The sequence below is a fragment of the Manis pentadactyla genome, chromosome 4 (genome assembly GCF_030020395.1).
Source record: "Manis pentadactyla isolate mManPen7 chromosome 4, mManPen7.hap1, whole genome shotgun sequence".
NCBI classification, from domain to species: Eukaryota; Metazoa; Chordata; class Mammalia; order Pholidota; family Manidae; genus Manis; species Manis pentadactyla.
The window spans coordinates 33,842,312-33,863,937 of NC_080022.1; the positions used below are offsets into that span (position 1 = coordinate 33,842,312).

General features: G+C 48.8%; 1 protein-coding gene and 1 long non-coding RNA gene across 5 annotated transcripts in view; one reads left to right on the forward strand and one right to left on the reverse strand.

Moving 5' to 3' along the window:
• Positions 1 to 16,323, reverse strand: LOC130683338 (uncharacterized). Of its 3 annotated transcripts, none has more exons than XR_008996984.1 (5): positions 16,232 to 16,323; positions 11,950 to 12,106; positions 7,542 to 7,626; positions 5,169 to 6,247; positions 1 to 624 (listed from the first exon to the last, which is right to left on the reverse strand). It is a non-coding gene; the product is annotated as an uncharacterized LOC130683338 (long non-coding RNA). The 3 variants fall into 3 exon arrangements; XR_008996983.1 differs by having other exon boundaries at positions 7,429 to 7,626; XR_008996985.1 differs by lacking the exon at positions 1 to 624 and adding an exon at positions 4,347 to 5,083 and having other exon boundaries at positions 7,429 to 7,626.
• Positions 13,187 to 21,626, forward strand: part of TIE1 (tyrosine kinase with immunoglobulin like and EGF like domains 1) — an 18,498-nt gene continuing 10,058 nt past the window's right edge. Inside the window, exons 1-9 of one of the 2 annotated variants that reach the window (XM_036892879.2) lie at positions 13,187 to 13,347; positions 16,050 to 16,367; positions 16,440 to 16,550; positions 18,005 to 18,160; positions 18,311 to 18,442; positions 18,600 to 18,740; positions 18,954 to 19,082; positions 19,561 to 19,706; positions 19,944 to 20,088. In XM_036892879.2, the coding sequence (XP_036748774.2) occupies positions 13,290 to 13,347; positions 16,050 to 16,367; positions 16,440 to 16,550; positions 18,005 to 18,160; positions 18,311 to 18,442; positions 18,600 to 18,740; positions 18,954 to 19,082; positions 19,561 to 19,706; positions 19,944 to 20,088 (1,336 nt within the window). In that variant the 5' untranslated portion in view covers positions 13,187 to 13,289. The remainder of the gene's footprint in view (positions 13,348 to 16,049; positions 16,368 to 16,439; positions 16,551 to 18,004; positions 18,161 to 18,310; positions 18,443 to 18,599; positions 18,741 to 18,953; positions 19,083 to 19,560; positions 19,707 to 19,943; positions 20,089 to 21,626) is intronic. The other variant, XM_036892880.2, reaches the window with a different exon arrangement.

The window sequence follows — 21,626 nt, forward strand, 5'->3', positions numbered from 1 at the left end:
TCCCTTGCAATGGGAATAACTGCCTCCCCCACATTCTTACTTTCTCATGGGGGTCTGATGAGAAAGGGGAAAGGAGGAAAGTCGGTGCTCAGCTGAGGCCCCTGGAGGGTTGCTCCAGTTCCTGCATGGAGAGCCTGTGGTGACAGGTGCCACTTGAGCTGGGAAGGAGACGTCTCTCCCCATGGGAGCAGGGAGCCCACCCCTCAGTGCACTTGCACAGGTGTCCCTTCCTGGGGGCGGGGTGGGGAACAAGGGAGGAGCCAGCAAAGCACCAAGGTGCCTACAGGAAAAAGGGGTGAAGAAGATGGGAGCTGGGGCACTGCCTGCACAGGTTTCCTTATCATCCCCGTGTCCCCACAAATGAGTCAGAGGACCCAATGTACTTGGCGCTGTCACAACCTCTTATACTCATACAATGATTTAAGTGAGATTGAACAACCAGGAAGCAATCCCCAGGGCTCACCCAGGCTGTGGATCTTGCAAGGATGTGTGGCTGAGGCGTGGGCTGGCAGCTTCCTCTCATAAAATGTGCATTGTATTCCAAGTAGGCGTGCTGTCCTTCGAGGCAGAAGGGCAAGGAGTCATCTGCGTGGTGCGCTATTGGTTCTAGGATTTCAGAGTGACCTGAGGTGAAGCAAGGACCTACTGTACCTCAGACCCAAGACACCCTGGAAAGTCCTGCCTGCCCACCCCTGCTGGTCCACCCTTGCCTGTTAAAGTGCCCCACTCAATCATAACCCAGCACAGAGTTGAACCCGTTATTTTTCCAGAATAAAACCTCTAATGCTTTCTGAACACTTAAGGGTTGGCTTTCTTAAATCATTTTTAAAAGAGAGTTTGGGGGATGATGCGTAAAGACAGCTGCAGCCTCCCTGTGAATGTGGGCAGAGACCTGAACTGCTGGCTGTCCAGGTGGAACAGTCCAGCAGGCCTGATGCAGAGTTCAACTCACTGGCTGTGGATCAAACTGGCTGGGGTCAGAGCTGAGCTCTCCCACTGAACCCACGTTAAGAAACATGGGTTTCTTCACCTGTAAAATGGGATGATAATAATGAAACCTGGCTCAACAGGCAGAGCCCATGAGGAGGCATCAGCCCCTCTTCCTGGCACCTGTTAATGTCCCACAGCTGTTAGTCATTGTGAGGTCTGTTGGTGTTCTACATGAGACCTCTGCTTGCATTACTGGGTAAGTAGCATCTGGCCAAGATCAGTAAAAGCCTGTTATTCTTTAAGTAGGTCCTGAGCTTTGAACTGTCTGAACCCTCTGTGGAGTATTGATTCCAGCTTCTGGCCCCACAGCGTTCCTCGGGGCCAAATGGCCTTTGTCAAGCAGTTTGTATAAAAGGGACTTCATTCAGAACCTTGGTGGATAAATTGGGGCCTCCTTTAAATAAGGGCCTGTTTTCAGCAGCTTTATTTTTCCAACAGGGAAAAAGAATACAATGGATTCCAAGTAATCTACGGTCCTCATCACAGCTTGTCGCAAACACCTGGTGCATCTTTTCAGCCCAGAGTGAAAACACACACGTGTGATCACTTGCTCGCTGACTTCAGGAACACAGCCTCAGCCCCACATTCCAAGAGCATTTGCTGAGAAACTTCCTCTCACTGTAGAGTCATTTCCCCGGAAGAACAGCAAAAACTGTTTTTGACCTGACAGTATGGCTTTCGTTGCTGCTGAAGTTAAGTGAAAGTACCATTGTTAATATTAACCCTAAAAATTTTTTTTCTTAAATATTTTCTTTCTCTTCTTTTTCTTTGCTCATCAACCTAAAGAATAATTTATTGGTGAAATCCATTTTGGGCAAAGACAGGACTTAAGAATTGTCAGGACAATTCAACCAAAAGAAAATTTCATAATGTTTAGGCAACATTTTACTTCGTTCTTCCAAAAGCAATTGTGACAACCCGTAGAGAGAGTTAAAGCACTTACAGAATATATAAAGACAACAGCATTTGGGGGTGCACATAACAAAGAAATATCTTAAATACTTTTCAAAATATTCTAGGAGCCAAGACACAAGGGTGTGCTTCAGGAGAACACAGGAATGTAATGGGGTGGGGGGTGAGGAAGCACATTGGAACTACTTTCTTTAAAATCACTGCAGAAAACAAAGCAGCATTCAACTTCACATACTGAGTTTATACAGTTTCTGTATAAAAGCTTAACTGGAATCCAAGAAACAAAGATGGAACTCTCACTCTGTTTATTTTGAAAAATAATTGCACGGACATCCAGATAATCCACCCCAGTCTGGCAGGTTACCTTGGGAGGAGCCTCTGTTATTCCAAGAGGACCAATTTGACACTCTTATTCAGATGGCCTTTGAAGGGCAAATTGGAGACATTAATTTTCTGCCCCCTCTGTTGACCCAGCCTTAAATTTCACTAGCAGTTTTTTGTGTGTGCGTGATTGCATAACAGTTTCATCCAAATGCGTCTCAATTCACCACCATTTATGCAAGAGGACTGCGGGCCTTGTCTACATTAAAAATTAAATAGAATTCATGGGCATTTGCAAAACAGCCTGTCAAATGTTTCCACAAATATTTACATGCAACCTAAAACCCTTGGAACAGTTTAAGAAGCCATGTGGATGAGAAACAAAAGCAAAAATAAACAAGTGGGACTACATCAAACTAAATAGCAGCTGTATAGCAAAGGAAACCATCAACAGAACAAAAAAGCAACCTACAGTATGGGAGAATATTCATAAATTATATATCCAATAAGGGGTTAACGTGCAAAATACATCAAGAACTCATAGGACAATATCAGAAAAACAACCCAATTAAAATATGGGCAGAGGACCTGAATAGACATTTCTCCCAAGAAGACATACAGATGACCAACAGGCACATAAAAATATGCCCCACTTTGCTAATCATCAGGGAAATGCAAATCAAAACCACAGTGAGGAATCACCTCATACCAGTCAGAATGGCCACCATCCGAAAAAGACAAAATAACAAGTGTTGGTGAGAATGTGGAGAAAAGGGGAACCTCCTACCTGTCAGTGGGAATGTAAATTGGTGCAGCCACTATGGAAAGCAGTATCAAGGTTCTTAAAAAAATCTCTGATATGGAAAGATATGTGCCTCCCTACCTTTATTGCCACATTATTTACAATAGCCAAGATATGGAAGCAACCTAAGTGTCCATCAGTAGATGAATGGATAAAGAAGATGCAGTACATATACACAATGGAATATTATTCAGCCATAAGAAGAAAACAAATCCTACCATTTGCAACAACATGGATGGAGCTAGAGGGTATTATGCTCAGTGAAATAAGCCAGGCAGAGAAAGACAAGTACCAAATGATTTCACTCATATGTGGAGTATAAGAACAAAGGAAAAACTGAAGGAACAAAACAGCAGCAGACTCACAGAACCCAAAAACGGACTAAGAGTTTCCAAAGGGAAAGGGATGGGGGAGGATGGGTGGAAAGGGAGGGATAAGGGGGAAAAAAGGGCATTACGATTAGCACACATAATGTAGGGGGGTGGGGCACGGGGAAGGCAGTATAGCACAGAGAAGACAAGTAGTGACTCTATAGCATCTTACTATGCTGATGGACAGTGACTGTAATGGGGTATGTGGTGGGGACTTGATAATGGGGGAGTCTAGTAACCATAATGTTGCTCATGTAATTGTACATTAATGATACCAAAATAAATAAAATAAAATAAAAATTATCTTTAGCTGAGCACTATCACTATCAATTTAGTTTGTTTTGGGTTTGAGGATTGACCTCACCATGTGTAGAACCACATATTTACATGTTTTTGGCCTATCACTTTCCAGTGACTGAGACATTACATATGCATAATGGTATAATATTGCAACAGCAGATGTTTACATAACCTATTTCATTTGTGACATGCTGTTTGTAAACAGGAACTATTTAAATTACTTGCAATATAATCTTAGCACATGTAAAAATATACTTTTACACTTCTAAGACATAGTTTTCTAATGCAAATATAACCCTCATATACAAACTGTGAGAGTTCTGCATTGTATTCGTCAACAGATTGTTCCTAGTGAGTTTTGTTTCCCTGTGGGAAGTAGGGAGGGCAGACAGGCCTGGAGTCTTCAGGTGCCATGGTGCCACAGTCTCAGACTTTTCCATTCAGAGCACACTTGTGCCGGCATCTGCGTCATTTTCTAGAAGAATAGATGCTGCCCAAGGACTCTCCATACATTTGCAAAATGACATCAGGCCCACCAAGTTTTCCTAGAATGGAGAGCAAAGCTCCACAGACGTGTGCTCTGCCTACAACCCTGCCAAAGGCCCCAGCATTTCCCAGCAACCTTTTCATGCTGGGACTCAGAGATGCTGGGACTCAGAGATCCTGCCACTAGGGGAGAGGGAAACAAAGGCGTCAGCTGCCCCACTCCCACCTGGGGCTTCTTCAGAGAAGCACTTCGCAGCCTCACATCTAGGAACGGGGTGTCTAATGGGTCAGTAGGGTGGAGGGCCAGATCCTTTTCCTTTTCCAAGTCTCTCCTGGGCCTTTTCTGGGATTTTCAGAAGAGCCCCAGGCCTAAACCAGCTCAACCAGGCTGCATGGGCCCTGCAGCCCCAGGACAGTGAACTGGAGCATGGTGGGTCCAGCAGAAAGTCCAGCCCTCACCCAGGAACAAACTTTAAGCTGTCCCAGCTCCAAAGGGATGGCTTGGACTCTCAAACCCAAGTCACCCAAACTGGCACCAGGTCTCATGCCCACCCCAACCACACCATTCCAGGTCAGAGTGGCCACAGATTTCCCTGGCCACCTGATGGCTCTCAAACTTCTCCATCTGCTCCCTGCAAGGACAGAGCTGCTGGCAGACAGTCCTCACCTGCACATCTGGGTCCGCCCTGGGAGCTGTCAGTGGTGGGGCCTGGGGAGCAGTGGTGCCAGGACAGCAGGAGATGAGAACACACAGCGGGGGCAGGTCCTGGGATCTTTGAAACCTTGAAGGCTTTGCCAAGAGCCTGGGACCGCCCCCAGGTTGGTGTCAGCCCCCTCAGGAGTGAGTCCACTCCCTGCGCAGTCTTCTGTTGCCCAGGACCGAGGGACGGGCATGGGTTTACTGCAAAACAAATGACCTCAAGTAGACAATGAGCTAAAGTCTCTGTAGGGGCTTAAGCTAAGGGCTACAAATGCAAGAGACTCACTTCCTGCTGCTCCCCTGGGTCTGTTTAATGTGTGTCTTCCAGGAGTAATTACTTCAGAGGTTCAGGTCCCAGCCTTGCTGCAACTTCAAAGTGTCCTCAGCACGGCAGGCCTCAGTTTTCCCATGATGGGAGCAGAATACACCACCCCAAAATATCTCTTTGGCATATTGACTATTTTTTTTAATGCAACAGACAAAGATGAAATTCTGAAAACTGAGAAATTACCCTTTTCTAAGAGACATTTATATTAATAAGGGAAATCTCCGTTTGTAAGGGCGTCTCCCTTGCTCTACCAGGAGGAGCGGGCTCAATCACTAGAAGCTCTTATCAGTGAAGAAGGCAGGGACTTAAATCTGCATATCAGCCTTACCCTTGTGTATGTGCTTTTCCTGGTGACCTCTCATAACACCTCATCCCCAGCATCATCTTTTGTCTTTAGCTGAATATTAAGGTGATGGCTTCAGTCATTTCGGAGAGTTACTCAGTTTTCCTGTGTCTTTCCTGTAGGGGAAGAAAAATAGTCCCTTCTTCCTTTGGAGGTCTCTTAGCTGGTCTAATAATTAAACTGACATAAGACAGATTAAAAGGAGAAAAACAAAGTTAATTACTTATCTGTAGAGGCCCCATTAAATATCAAGTCCAAAGGGAAGCAAGACAACTGAAGCTCATACAATGTCCTGAGCTAAGGAAGGGGTAGGGGTCCAGGGATCCAAGGGGAGGAGGGTTGTTGGCAGGAAGGCAGAGGAGATGTTTGGAAAGCAAAGGTTGCCCTGTTATGCAGATAAGACTCTTAGGTAAAAAGAAATCTCTGGTAATAGCTCTTGCAGGTCCATGCCCCCTTTCCCATGTCAAATGTAGGCAGCTAAGGGGGGGAGGTAAAGAGCTTTTCCTGAATCAGATGGATTTTTATTGCTTTTAGCTCAAAACAGTCTTCATGCCAAAGTGGCATATTTTGGGGAGACTTGTTCTGAACCCCTTCAGTTTCATTTTCTGAAACTTCCTTGGAAGTTTCACATATTAAAAGCTGAGCCGGTGGCAGTGGAGACAAGAATCAGATTAGCAGCTGACAGGTTAGAGATCTGCAAAGGGAGGAAAGGACATAGATTAGAGTGAGGATGAACACACCGAAAAGAACAACTGGAACCACATTACCCCATAACCTGTTAAACCAGTCTCCCAATCCTGTTAATAGACCAGCCCAATAAAATGGCTGGGCATCATTTATCTGATGGAGAATGTTAATCATTTCTTTTAATAGATATAAAAGATTCTATTTGTCCTGTTTGATTTACATAGAGACAGCATTTTTCCACCAATGATTGCACAAGCTCCTCCTTGTTGAGCAGGCAGTGTGTCTAGAGCGCATTGATTTTGGAGTTCTACAGAGACTAAACTGTTAACTTCTAACTGGAGTATCTTCAGAGTTTGCAGAGTGGGATGGCACAGTGGGTTCCACCACCAAGGAGAGATTTTAAATTGTCTTTTCCAGTTCATAAGTTCCAAAGTATGGGAATAGGGTCCCCAACATTGCAAAGAGCTTGCAGTGGTGATACACAAGCAGATTTCCTGACTCCTAATACATTTATGTGGCATAACCTTATGAACAAAGGAACTTAAGTTTGGCATTTCAGTGGCATTTAAGGAGGAATATCTGGTGACAGAAGGAGCCAGGTATCTGAGTCTACGTCATCTGACCATTCTGGTGGGAACCCTCTATATATCTTGGCACCACATAAAATTAAAAGACTAGCATGGTTCACATGCAATGCCAAAGTGGAATCTGTAATGCCCTGGGCCTGGGACACTCCATGACTTGTCAATGTAGTGTTAGAATTTACATACTTTCCACTTTCCATGTGCTCGCATCAATCTGTAAGAACAGAACAGGTTGCACATTTCTGATACAGAAGGCCTGTAGTCAGGCTGTGGCAGCTATAAATCTTGGTTTTGTCACCAGACCAAGTTAGTCCAGAGTTTTGGTCTATGCACATAGAGTTTACAGTATTGGACAGCTTAATTACGGGAGCAGCTGAGACACCCGGTCATACAAGGGTGGCCTGTGAACCACCCAAAACATTTGAAATTTGGCAGATGTTTGTGCCATGAAAGGTAGTGCCAGAGTCACTTACAGCCTCCTTAATAAAATGCTACCAGTGGAATCAAACCACAGAATTAGATTGCAATATTATTCTAGTATGTCCACCCAGGAAAGGCCCAGTGTCATGCTTGTTTTCAATGTGAAGGGGAAAATTCCACCTACTGTCTTTAACTGGGCAAGGGATAGTCCTTGAGCTTCCATACAGGTTTTTCTGGTGCCAAAAATCTCACCAGAAGGAAAGGCAGAATGACATTTTTCTGGTATGGATACCATACCTGTCGTTCACCCATCTTCCAAATTTAGCCCACCAGGTGCTCCCATCAGTGGTAACGAAGACTGGTTCCGGTCCTTTTGTGCTATCTAAGCATTGACATGACCAACAATCAGAATGATTAGTTAATGTGGCCAAGATTTAGAAAACTGGCATAAGTGGCGTAAGTGGGTAAATGTTAATAAGAGCAAGACATAGGTTGGCAGAAAGCCCATAGTAGAGTCTCAGGGAGGGGGAAGTGGGGTAGGTAGAGACAAGCACTCTCTAGTTAGCCTTCTAACAGATGACCAATGAAAGTAGGAAAGGATGTTTTTTAATAGGAAGGTTTTGTTTCTTTGTTTTATGCATGTGTGTGTGTGTGTGTGTGTGTGTGTGTGCAGGAAGTTTTTAAAAGGTGGCGGGGGGGTGGGGGGGGTGAAAGGTGGAAGCAAAGCCTCATGATCCATGACCCTGGGAAAAGCTGATGACTTCATAATGCCATCTACTTCTGGGGCCTGGGTATTGGCTCGGGAAATCCTTATTTTAAGGTCACCTGTAGGGATTGTCTCCCAATTATCTCGAAAACAATGATCTGTGTCTGTTCAGGCATGACTGGCATGAAGCCAGGAAGATTTTTTTCTTTTATTTTGCTGGTGGTGTAGGTGGCCAGCAGTACATCATGAGGTCCTTCCCAGTGAGATGACAGTGTGTGCTTTCCTCTATACACCTTGATGTACACCTACTATCCTGGTTGCACGAGGTGGCAAAGCTTATCAATCAGTGGAGACCAAGCCTCTTTTACCTGTGGGTGATAAACTTCAAGAATACAATTATTCCTTGTAGCTAGTGGAGCATCACACTGTTCACTTAGGTTCCCATCATGCTCACTCAACCCAAGAATGAAAGGTTTAGAGATCCCAGTAGGCACTGGAGGGCCAAACCCCATTTCAAAAGAGGTCAGTCCATGTCTCCTATTTGGAGTATTCCAGAACTTATAAGGGCTAAAGGTAATGCTTCTGGCCTTTTAAGTCCAATTTCTTTAAAAAGTATTCCTAAAGTCCTTTTTTATGTTTAGATTTTTATGTTCCACTTGCCCTGATGACTGAGGATGATATGGGTGTGAAATTTTAATGAGTACCTCAGAGTTCTGCAAGCATTTTATCTCTGCTGTAAAATGAGTTCCTTGCTCTGATTCAATCCATAAAGGAATACCAAAACAAGGGATAATTTTTATTAATTCCTCTACTGCTGTGGCATCAGTTCTTCTAGTTGAATAGCATTCAATTCATCCACCAAGTACACAGACAATAACCACACAGTAAGAATACCGTAAAGCTAGGGGCAAATCTACAAAACCCATTTGGAGTGCCACAAGGGCACTAGGGGCCTAGGAGGACTTTCCAAGGTATACTGATTTCTTCAGAAATTTGGTGAGATTTACAAGTGGTACGTTGGGAAATAATTTGGTCAGAAATTTGAAGTATAGTGGCTTTTCATTGGCTGAGTTGTGACAGTCTCTCATTGGTTGCGCTGTTGCTTGGGGAGAAGAAAACCTTCCTTCATCCTGCCAGGATAGTAAAGTAGATTTCTTCTTGGGAACGCAAGGTATGTCTCTTGCTGTTGGTGTGTCAGCATTTGAGGATGAGTGGTAAGACATGAGAGCTCCCCCTTCTGGCCTCCTGACTCCATTTTAAACGATGTTTCCTTTTATTAATTTTCACAAAGGCAATCATATGGAATGAAGTGGGGCAGCCCATCATTCTGGAGGGGTAGTAAAGTAGCTGGATTTAAAGTGTTACAGTGATGTTACCATGATGTAAGGGTTAGTGAAAAGACTCTCTGCGTAGGTGGTCTGTCACCATGTAGAGAGGTGCTGTGTCTTATGTCCTTGAAAGAGGGGAGAGAGAGTGTGGGGAATGTACAGGTGAATGGGGGACCTAATGTAAGATCACTGGCTTTGTCAATCAAGATGGGGGCTGCAATTACTTCAGGGAAGCATGGGGTCATACCTGATGCCACAGGGTCTAACTGGCACAAGAAATATGCTATAAGGCATATCTGAGAGGCAAAAGGCTGTCCTAGAGTGCCTGAAGCAATGCCATTATTTTCACAGCAGTATAAATGAAAAGCTTTTTTTCAAAATTAGGTAAACCAAGAGCTGAGGGTGCAGACAATGTCAATTTTAAGGTTTCAAAGGAAGTTAATGTGTGGAAGGCCAGGAAATGGGTGCTGGGTGGTATTTGGGAGAGAGGCATCCAGAGGTTTAGCAAGGGCAGCAAAATTAGGAATCCACTGGCGGCAGTAGCCAGCTGCCCCTAGAAAGTTATATACCTTTTCTCATTTTGGGTAGAGGGATGAATGGAATTGACTCAAGGGTAAGCTTTCAAATGCCCTGAGATATCTCATGTCCTAAGTAACAGTTGTTCGCACCCACTGAAGTTCAGATCCGGAGGCTTCATGGTCTTGATCAGCTACTGCCTTTAGGAGAACAAGGCCATCTGCAAGAGCTCCCTGCTTTGTTCAATTACAAAGTAAAAGGTCATACACATAGTGAGCAAGAGTGGAGTGTTAGGTAAAGGCTACAGAATCCAGGTCAGCTTTAAGAACTTGGGAAAATATTGAGGGAGACTCATGAAATCCTTGAGGTGTGTGAGTCCATATCTCCCTCTGAATATAAATGCAAAATGAAATTGTGAGGATTGAAAAGAAAGCTGAGCAGAGGTCAGTTACTGTAAACCAGACCACATCAGCAGTAACTAAAGTAAGAACAATAGCCAGACCACAGGGTGGCAGGCAGTTACAAAAGAGTTTGTGGCTTTTAGGTCTTACACAAATCAACAGATTTGGTTCCCATCTGAGTCAAATTTCCCTTCTTTTTTTACTGGCAAGATTGGAGTGTTACAGGATGAGGAAGTAAAGACAAGTACACTCTGCTGCAAAAGAGTCTATTAGAGGTTAAATTCCTCCCTTGGCATCTCAGCAAGAGGGTACTGGGCTGATGGAAACAGTTTACTTCCAAGTAATGCACACAGGCTCTGCACTCAGTAACAACCCAGCTGCATTAGCACGTGCAGCCCAGAGACTAACTGGGACACCTTTTGAAGATTTATCCTCTTCAGAAGAATTGAAATCAAGTTTCCAGTAAGGAAAGTAGGAAATTTGGGGTTTGGTCTAAGGACAAGGAAATAAAAATGCCTTTCTCATTACATTTTATAGTGACATTAAATTCACATAACAAATCTCAACCAAAAAGGTTTACTGGTGAGGAGCTGGACACTAGAAAGGCAGAATGGGTATTCAGAAGGCCTAAGAACACTAGGGTGGGCTGAGACATGGGCTGTGAACAAGGCCACCCAGAGATGCCAACAGCTTGAACAGAATAAAGGTGACAAGCAGAGCTAAGACATCTGGGCAGATGGTGGAGAAAGTCACACCAATGTCAAGAAATTCAGGTCCGGATCATCTATTTTCAGTCTAATGGGGGGCTCTAGGGTGCAACTGAGGATCAATTGGCCTCATCATTTGACGGGGAGTTGTTCTACAGGTAAACAAACCATCTGGGGATGATGGGATCTAGGAAGATTATTTCTTAAACTTTCCTTTCTCTTAAATGCTGGATATTTTTTCTTCCAATGTCCTGATTTTTTCACAATATCTGTATATCTTTGGAAGCCTTTTTGTGGAAAGACCTGGAAGTAACTTTCCATGCTTAAAATAGCTCTTCAACATGGATGCAAGAGGCGTCACTGGAATGGGTACAGGTGACGCAGCCCCGTTCATTCCCAATGATAGGCTAAGAAAATTATAGAGACCTTTGTTGTTAAAAGTGGTAAGAATGCTTTAGTGAAAATGGTGTCTCCAGTTTCCCAAGAACATAGAACACCTCCTGTCACAGACCAGACCCAGTAATCTGTGACACCAGGCAGGTACTCCTAGAATAGGACTTTGCCAGCACTAGCAAACAAGGAAGGTTGAGAGGACAAGCGCCCCTCATAGACTGGGACCCCTTGTGACAAACTCCCCAAGAGCTGGCACAGGAGGACAAGAGGGTGTTGCTTGTGGCTTTGTGTCTTAGAACTCCAGTCTATTTGGCCACCAAGATGCATGCCCTGTGTGTGCACCTTCCAGCTGTCAGAGGCCAGAGAGAATATTCTCACTAGTCACAAAACCAAGTCCTCAGGACATAGAGCAAAAAGATAAAACACCAGAGACGAGAAAAGCAGTGCCCATCTCTGAGAGGAAAAGGATTGATAAAAAACAAAAGTACTCATTACCAAATCTTTCTGAAAGTCGTTACACCTAAGGTACTAGTTCCACACATATTTTCTCCTGCTAATCTAAATTTAGAAAAGGGAAAGGACTCACCACTCTCAGTCCCACCAGATCCTTCAGACAGAGATCAGGAAGTCTGAAAGTCAGTTAAGAATTCTTACCTTCTGCCAGATATTTGGTCAGAAGTCCCGGGATCTCTCAGCTCCAGATCTCTCAGTCCTGGAGTAAGCAACGTCCGGCAGTTAAAGTCCCTCCATGGTTGCCATCTGAAGAGGTGGGAAGATGTTCCCTTTTTCCCTTGGAGGTCCTTTAGCGAGTCTAATAATTAAATTGGCATAAGACAGATTAACAGGAGAAAAACCAGTTTAATTACTTATCTGCGGTGGCCCCATTAAATATCAAATCCAAAAGGAAGCCAGACAACTGAAGCTTATATAATGTCCTGAGCTAAGGAAGGGGTAGGGGTCCAGGGATCCAAGGGGAGGACCAGGACCGTTGGCAGCAAGACAGAGATGTTTGGAAAGCAAAAGTTGTGGCTGTTACGCAGATAAGTTTCTTAGGTAAAAAGGAATATCTAGTAATAGCTCTTGCAGATCCAGGTCCCCTTTCCCACATCAATGTAAGCAGCTGAGGGGAGGTAGAGAGCTTTTCCTGAATCTGCTGGGTTTTTATTGCTTTTAGCTCCCAATGATCATCATGCCAAAGTAGCATATCTTGGGGAGACTTGATCTGAAACCCTTCATTTCCATGTATAGAGGAGGTATACATATTATTAAACTTTTGTTTTCCTGTGGATCTGCCTTATGTTGATTTATTAGATCATCCAAAGAACCTAGAAAGGAAGAAGGGTAAACTTTTCCACCCCTGCATATACAAGATAGAATCGAAGGTTCTTTTTTGCCAAGTGTGAGTCTTTTGTTCCTTTGTGTACATTCCCCGGGCCCACAAAGATCCTTATTTTACATACATGAAATGCTCTCCAGGACAACCACGTAACTGTGTCCTGGGGTGCATACATGAGGAATCACGTGGGCTGCACTGTGTGTATGGGGGGAGGAGAGACCTCAAAACAATATCCTCCCCCCATCCCTCCTCAATAGGCGGAAGCCACTGGCTTCCTCCCTTTCCTGCCTCCTGCCTCCTGTGCACTGGCCAGACTGAGGACCAAGGAGGGAAGCCGGGATGGGAAAATCAATCCTGTCGTCCCCAGGTCTGTCCTTACCACAACCCAACCCCCACCTCAAGTAACTCCATTCCGGAGTAAGACCTTCCAGGCCACACCCATCCTCAGCCTTGCAGGGGCTGGACTGGGGACCCCAGAGGCCCAGAAGCAGGAGTTCTCCCCACTCCTCTCCCCTGCCACTCCTCCCTCCCAAGCCACCTCATTTCCTCTTCCTCTCCAACACCAACACACACCAACCAGCACAGGCTGAGTAGCCAGACCCTGGGCAACTGACCGTGGGCCCAGCTCGTCCTGGCTGGCCTGGGCAGACTCTAGAGCATGGTCTGGCTGGTGCCCCCCTGGCTGCTCCCCATTCTCTTCCTGGCTTCTCATGTTGGTAAGTCTCCCCCAAGCCACCCCGACCCAGCCCTCAAGGCCCTGATTCTCCCCAGGAAACCCTATCATCACTGGCATCACTTTCATCCACACCTTGATCAGCTAGAAGGTGGGATCAGGGCCTCAAACACCCAGGCAGGCACTAGAAATCACTGCAGCCTGGGACCGGTGGAGGGAAGGGGGTGTGACCCTTGACTGTGTTGGATTTCAGGACCTGTTGGGAGCAGCAAGGCCTATAGGTCCCAGGAAATTTTCAGTGGTTGCTCATATGGGTTTCAGGGTGTTGGAGTCACTCAATTATTCATTCGACAAACATTTATCAAGCACCAACAATATTCCAGGAGCTGTGCTAAGAGGTGTGCCATTAGTTAATAGGCAGACAGCTTCCAAATCTGTACAGTAGATTAAATGATGATGACCTCTTATGGCTGTTAGAGGGTTTAAATGAGGCAGTTTACACAGAGTGCTTGGGACAGTGCCTGGTGCTTGGTAAAGGTTTCTGAGTAAGTGGTAGCTGAAGAGGATTAGAATACAAATGCTGGCTTTGAGTGATTCATGGTCTAGTTGGGGACATAGTTCACGGGGTAAGGCTAAACAGACATGGAGCTCCAAAGGAACACTGAGGAGTCAGTTTACTCTGCTTCAGAGTAGGGAAAGACTTCACTAAAAGTGGTGGTCTTCATTCCAGGCAGCCATAACAATAGATGGCAAGTCTCTGAGGCATGGAAATGCATGGGACAGAAGGTTCCTGGAAAGAACACAGCAGGAGGGGCAGAGTGTGAGCAGCAAGGGGCTCAAGAGCATGCTCTGTATCCTGAGGGCAATGGGGAGCCATGGAAGGCTGTAGGCCAGGGAGTCACAAGGTCTTAGATGGATCACTTTGGAGGATGAGTTGAGGAAGTTGGGGTGTAGCTGTTGGGATGGTCCAGGTAAGTAAAGGTGAGGGCTAAACAATGGCAGGCTTGGAGATAGGGATGATGTCAAGAGGCTTTGAGGAAACAGAATTAGCAGAATTCTGTGGCTGACTGGGGCAGCCAGTACCATGCTTAGAGGTGTGGACTTTTAAGTCAGACAACCTGGCTCTGCCAGTTACTAACTATATGACCTTGGGCAAGTTACTTCTCTGCACCTTTATTCACTGGCTATAAAATTGGGGTAATAAAACCCACCTCCCAGGATAGTCGGGATGATAAAAGAAGAGAACATCAGTAAAATGCCCGGCATATAATTGACTTCCAATAAACATTAATTATTATGACAGCAGGAGGATGCGATGACTCAAAAGTTTGTGTCTCAGGTGGCCAGTCCCATCTGCTGAATCAGGCAGCACTGGAGAGGAGCAGGTTTGGGAAAAGCTGACAGAAAGGCAGGTCTGATCTGAGAGGCCGCCCCACTCAGAGGGGACAGTTAAAGCCAAGGGAGTGGATGAGTGGGCTGGAGGAAGCCTGCAGAGTAATTATTACTACCCTCGGTAAATGGAAAGACATGAGCTTCACTGGAGGGTGTAAGGATCCGGTGGAAAACAGGTGCCGGGCATAAGCAGGCCGTCAGCAAATGCTAGCTCCACTTACTCACAGTAGGCTTTCCAAGAATATCAATTGATAAGCTAAGTGGTGTTCAAACTAACGAGCTACTTGGCAGTTAACAGGCAGGGATTGAGAAGGAGGGGCTCAGGAGGGCATGGGGTCATGGGGCTGAGAAGGCTCACAGGGCTCTCCACGGTCAGGCCTGGACTCCGGACTCTGCCTCACACTGTGTATTCCAGCCACCCAGAACTTGGACATCCCCCCATCCACACCACAGTATTTTTCACTCCATGCCTTTGCTTGGGCTGTTTCCTCTGCCTAGACTGCCCTTTCCTACCACCGACCTCACCCCATCCCTATTCTCCTGGCCCCACGGTGCCCTGCTCAGCTCTAAGACCCACTGGCATTATGTCCCAGGAGGCATCTCTCCATCCCTACCACCCCCACGCTGGGTTAGTGCCCCTCCTTTGTGCTGACCCACATGGCTCCCTGAATTTGACAGTGATGTCCATGTCTGCCTCCCCAGCAAGGCGGGCAGCTCTCTGGAAGGCAAAGACTAGGCCCACCTCAAGACTATCTAAGTGTGTGTCAGCCCCAGCCTGCCCTCCCTGTTTCTGGCGTTCGCCTGGTCCAGAAGCTCACTTCCTTTCTGCCCACAAACACCTGGCTGCAGAACTGCTTCTCCCACCTTAAATCCTTGCACAACAAACACATCTAGATGTCTGGAGTGACAAGAAGGGGTTTCTCCAAGACTCTTCTGCTCTCTGTGGCTCTCCCAGCCTGCACCCTCATGGTGGGGCGCAAGGGGTGCCACTCGCCTTTGCAGAGCAGTTTAGAGTCAGGCCAGGAAAGGGCACTGATAGGGAATAAAAAGTGAGAAACCGGAGACAGGAGCATAGATCATTCTTTCTGAAAGCGGGGCTGTAAAGAGAAGCCATCTGGCAGGAGAAGGGAGGGGTTGAAAGGGCCAGACAGACAAGGGGCTTTGTTTTTGTTTTTGTTCTTTCAGGATTTAAGACTTGAGGGAAAGGGGCCAATGCACCAGGAAGGGGAAAGAGACAGGAAGGGAGGGGGTGGACGTCCTTGATAAAGTGCAAAAAAGGAGTGGGGGGGGGTAAAAAGGGGTGAAGGCTGGAGACCCTCCTGTCAGATCCGAGGACTGATGTCCCGGCCCCAGGCGCAGCGGGGGACCTGACACTGCTGGCCGACCTGCGCCTCACCGAGCCGCAGCGTTTCTTTCTGACCTGCGTGTCGGGGGAGGCCGGGGCGGTCAGGGGCTCGGACGCCTGGGGCGCTCCCCTGCTGCTGGAGAAGGACGACCGCATTGTGCGCACGCCCCGGCCCTGGCAGCCCCCGCACCTGGCCCGCAACGGCTCGCATCAGATCTCGCTGCGCGGCTTCTCCCAGCCCTCCGACCTCGTGGGCGTCTTCTCCTGCGTGGGCGGCGCGGGGCCGCGGCGCACGCGCGTCGTCTACGTGCACAACAACCCCGGAGGTGAGTCTGCACGCGGGAGTGAGGGGTGCGCTGGCGTGCCCATGACCTCTGACCCCTCTCTCCACCCCGCAGCCCACCTGCTCCCGGATAAGGTCACACACACAGTGAACAGAGGCGACACGGCTGTGCTTTCCGCACGTGTGCGCAAGGTGAAGCAGACAGATGTGATCTGGAAAAGCAACGGTGAGAGGGTCATCTGAACTGGTTGGGCAAGTAAACCCATAGGTCTGACACCCCAACACCTCCTTGGCCCTTGGCACCCCCAGTTTTGGCGTCTTACACACCTGTCACTCCAATACACCTATTACCTCAGCCAACCTCCAGGGTCTGTCATCTGTCCTGGCCCAGGAAGCACATGAACCCATCCCATCTCCAGCTCTGTGTCCTCCTCTGAGCCCATTCAGAGGACCGGCAGTCTCCTGGTCAGCGGCCTCCTCCAAGTCAGCACCGTGCTAAACCCGTACCTTCAGCACTCCTCTGGGAGTTAGCAAGTGCTGCCACGTAACCCAAGCATCAGGGAGCAGCAGTCCCCATGGGGAAGAGGAGAAATGGTAACAAAGTCCCAGAACAAGCACAGGGAGTCTAGTCTCTTCCAGAGATCTGTCCAGACACATGCCAGGGCCTAGGCAGACCCTGGGGATCTCAGCCTAGGCCTGCCCCACCCGTGGCCCTCCCAGGCCACCCCACAGGAGGAAGCCATTTTCCTGTGAGGCCCCAGCCCTCAGACGACCCACAGCCCTTTGGCTGCCTCTTGCATCCCTGGGGTCCTGGGGGGGAGGGACCCTTCCCTTGGGCACAAAACATTTGCTTGCTGAGCTCCAGGCCCCTTACTGATGAGAGATGCGCAGAGTCAGGTGGACCTGGGCACCCTAGAGTTCCTGTTCAGTCCTGAGCAAAGAAGGGGTTAGGGCAGAGATAGGGACCCTAATATTAGGGCCTGCAGGTCCTGAAGGGAGAGTAGACACCTAAACTGTGCCCAGATGGGGGAATGGAAATAGCCATACACAAAAGGAAGGAAGAACATTCCAGGAGGATCAATAAGAGCAAAAGCAAGAATACCAGAGCAAAGGCTCTGCAATACCATGGTGTTTCCAGCAGAAAAACCAGTAATGCCTGAATTTAGGAATGTTAGGAGGCAGGCTGGGCACTGAGAGGTGTGGGGCAGGAGAGCTGAGTGTTGGCCAGAGGGGTGAGGATGACATGCTGCGTTGCTGGGCGTCGTCCTGAGGGGTGGAGGACTGGGGATGAGTGTGAGCAAGGGGAGCTACAGGGGAATGTGTTGGAGAAAAATCACACTGGCTGCCGAGTGGAGGATGGATGGGAAAGGGAACAGGAGGAGAGAGACTGCTTAGGAGGCTGTGAGAGGTGGGTCTGGGTGGTGGCAGTGGGTGTGGGGAGAAGCAGACAGCTTCAGGAGATGAGATGCACACAACAGGACTTGGTGATCACTGATGGTTGGGGGAGTGTGAGAAAATGATGCTCCCCAGCTTCTGACTTGGGTTCAGACACTCGCTGGTATCTTCCCCAGGTCTGATCATTGTGCAAAGTGCTCACTGAGGTACCTGGGGAGGTGGGCAGAGGGTGGGGACACCAGCTGTCACATGGTGCTGAGGCCCCTGACCTGTTTATGCTTCCAGGATCCTACTTCCATACCTTGGACTGGCATGAGGCCCAGGATGGATGGTTCCTGCTGCAGCTCACAAACGTGCAGCCACCATCAAGCGGCATCTACAGTGCCACCTACCTGGAAGCTAGTCCCCTGGGCAGCGCCTTCTTTCGGCTCATCGTGCGGGGTTAGAGGCCGGGGCAGAGGTGATGGGAGGTGTGGGAGGTGTGGGAGGCTGAGAGCTCTGTGGGCTTCCTGAGGGCCCCAGGGCAGCCCCAGTCCTCAGCAGCAGTGGTCAGGTGGCTGAGGGTCAGCTGCTGAAAGCACATTCCTTCAGGCTGTGAAGCAGGACGCTGGGGACCAGGCTGTGCCAAGGAATGCCCAGGCTGCCTGCATGGAGGTGTCTGCCATGACCAGGATGGCGAGTGTGTGTGCCCCCCTGGATTCACGGGTACCCGCTGTGAGCAGGGTAAGGAGGAGGGGGAGCTAGGACCTATGCAGGAGAGGACGCCTGGCTGGAGGAAGACTCTCCAACTGGGAGGATGGAGCTTGGAGGGTGAGAATGTGAAGTTGGTCTGGACCCGGGGTCCAGCAGACACCCCTATGTCCATATGCCCTCTTTCTAGCCTGCAGGGAGGGCCGCTTTGGGCAGAGCTGCCAGGAGCAGTGCCCAGGTACATCAGGCTGTCGTGGCCTCACCTTCTGCCTCCCAGACCCCTACGGCTGCTCCTGTGGGTCTGGCTGGAGAGGAAGCCAGTGCCAGGAAGGTATGGACTAACTTATCCTCCATGGTCCCCGACCCAGGCAGCTGGCTACAGGCTTGACCTGGACCCTTCACTCTGGCCCTGACTTACACCCCTCCACAGTTGCCTGCTCACCTGACCAGCACCCTCTCCACCCAGCCTGTTGTAACCCAGGCCCCAGCTCTGCCCTCATTGCTGAAGACCTGTACCCCTCTAACCACACCCCCTCTGTTCCAGCCTGTGCCCCTGGTCATTTTGGGGCCGATTGCCACCTCCAGTGCCAGTGCCGGAATGGCGGTACTTGTGACCGCTTCAGCGGCTGTGTCTGCCCCTCCGGGTGGCATGGCATGCACTGTGAGAAGTCAGGTATGAGCACAAGCATCTCTGAGATCCCTCAAAACAGGGCAGCCTTCACCAAACGCATTTCTGTGGCTCAAGTTCTGCCCTTGGGGACCCCATGGTCTGGAAGAAGTTCTCACCACACAGCCCACATTAGCTGTACAGGGATGGGCAGCAGCCCCAAGTGGGTGGGACCCCAAAGGAGGCCCCGGACCTGCCTGAGTGGATCAGGGAGGGCTTCTGGGAAGAGGTGAGATCTGAGATGGAATATGAAGGAAAAGAGAGAGATGGCTGGGTAAGAACAGGGGCAAAGGACCAGGGGTTGTAGACTCAGGCTTAGGTGCCAGAACAGTGGAGTGAGGGGAGGTTGGAGATGTGGTTAGAAGAGGTCAAAGCTTGGGGAATATGAACAGCAGGCCAACAGGTGTACATTTAAGATGATGGGGCATACAGTGGTCAGTGCCTGCCCCTGTGGGGCTCCAAGATGAGTGTCCTCTCTCCCCAGACCGGATCCCCCAGATCTTGGATGTGGCCTCAGAACTGGAGTTCAACTTAGAGACGATGCCCCGCATCAATTGTGCAGCCGCAGGGAACCCCTTCCCAGTACGAGGCAGCATGGAGCTCCGCAAGCCAGATGGCACCGTCCTCCTGGTCAGCCTCCTGACCCCTAACCCAGGGCACCCACCCCACCAACTTCACAGTTGATCCCTCCAACCCATGTCCTCACGGGGCTTTCTGCAGGCTCTACCCAATGGCTTAAATAGGGTCAGGCTGATTGTTGGGGGGCTGCTACCAGGCCTGTCCCCTCATCAGTCCAGACAGACATATGTGTGTATCTGCCACATGGGTGCACATTCTCTGTGGTCCTCCCCTCTCCATCTCTCCCAGTCTACCAAGGCCATTGTGGAGCCAGATAGGACCACAGCCGAGTTCGAGGTGCCCCCCTTGGCCCTCGGGGACAGTGGGCTCTGGGAGTGCCGCGTGTCCACATCTGGTGGCCAAGACAGTCGGCGCTTCAGGGTCAACGTCAAAGGTCAGTGAAGTCCTGGGGCCGTGGAGGATGGACAATGAGCAGAGGGCACCAGCCAATGCTGTTCAGACTGGGCATCATAATAGCAAGGGCAAGAAAGGGGCATCTAAGGTCACAGCCCAGCACCAGGCAAAGAAGGGTCATCAATTAGATCTGGGCTGGGCAGTAAGGGGGGAATGGGTCAGTGCCAGGATTACTCAGAGTGGAGCACACCCACTCCAGTCCAGGTGTCCCTTCACCTTCTCCAGCACCATGAGCCCTGGCCGGCATTCACACCCCTGCTGCCCCTTGGCTCCTTCCCTCTGTCCCCAACAACCCCTCCTCCCCCACAGAAGCCCAGACTGCTCACCTTCCTCTTCCTCACTCTGCCCACTTGCTCACCACCTCTCCCACTACTCTGTAGCTCCTCCAGCCACCAGGAAATAATCCCCATGGCTCCACAGGGCACCACCTCCAGCCTTTCTCTTCCCGCTCCCCAGGCTTTGAATTGTTGCTACAAATCCCCAGTGCCATAGCCTTAGCCAGTTACTTAGCCCCTCAAAGCTTATTTCTCTCCCTGCAATGAAGATAGCAGCACTCACTTGATAGGGTTGCTGTTAAGGTTAAATGAGATGATGCATTTAAGTGCTGAGCACAGTGCCTGACACTGGAAATGTGTTCAGTATATGTTGACATTTATTGTTACTATTATTTAAAATGTCATCTACATGCAAGATTTCACCTGTTCTCTGGCAACTCCCAGATACATCTAAAGCCTGGACATCTCTCCTGAGCCCCAGACCCATTTGGTGGGCCTTCCATGCAATGGACGTCTAGTTCTGAAGTCACTGTGGAAGTTACCTGGTGTATGGTTCAGAGGCCCACTTACATCCAGCCACCTCCTGGGCATTTAACCCCATTTGAGCCATAGGCACCCAGGGCTCCAAACTGGACCTTCATCTCACCTCCTCACAACATACTCATTTCTGCCTGACACCACCCTCCTTCCCCAACCCTCAGCTCACAATCCTTCATCCTCCTTCCCTCCATCCACCCACCCATCCATCCATCCACCCATTCTCCTCAGAAAAATCAGTCTGGCCAGTGTTTGAAGGAGGCAAAGGAACCAGTTAAGGCTTCAATGCAATAATCTGGTAACAAAAGCTAAGACCAGAACAGGGGCAGTGACATGGAGGGAGGAAGCCGGGCAAGAACACTAAAGCTGTTTTGGAGTTAAACTGGCTGATTTTAGGTGCCTAGTAAGACAGATCTAGCTCAAGCCTTGGCTGCATCTCCCCCGGCTGTGTCTCCTCAGGCAAGTTAGTCAGTGTCTCCAAGTGTCAGTTTCTTCACTCAGAACATGGGGTAAGAGCCTTATCTGGAAGGTAGCTGGGGGACAGATCAGGCATGTGACATGTCCAGGACAGAGCCGATGCTTCATTATTGGCTAACTTTTTTTTTATTAGGAGTAACATGATGGGGGGAAGGGCAGAGTAGGTGACAGCAGCTTCTCTCCCTGCCTTGGGGTTCAGCCTCCTCTGTCCACCCCATACCGCATGGGC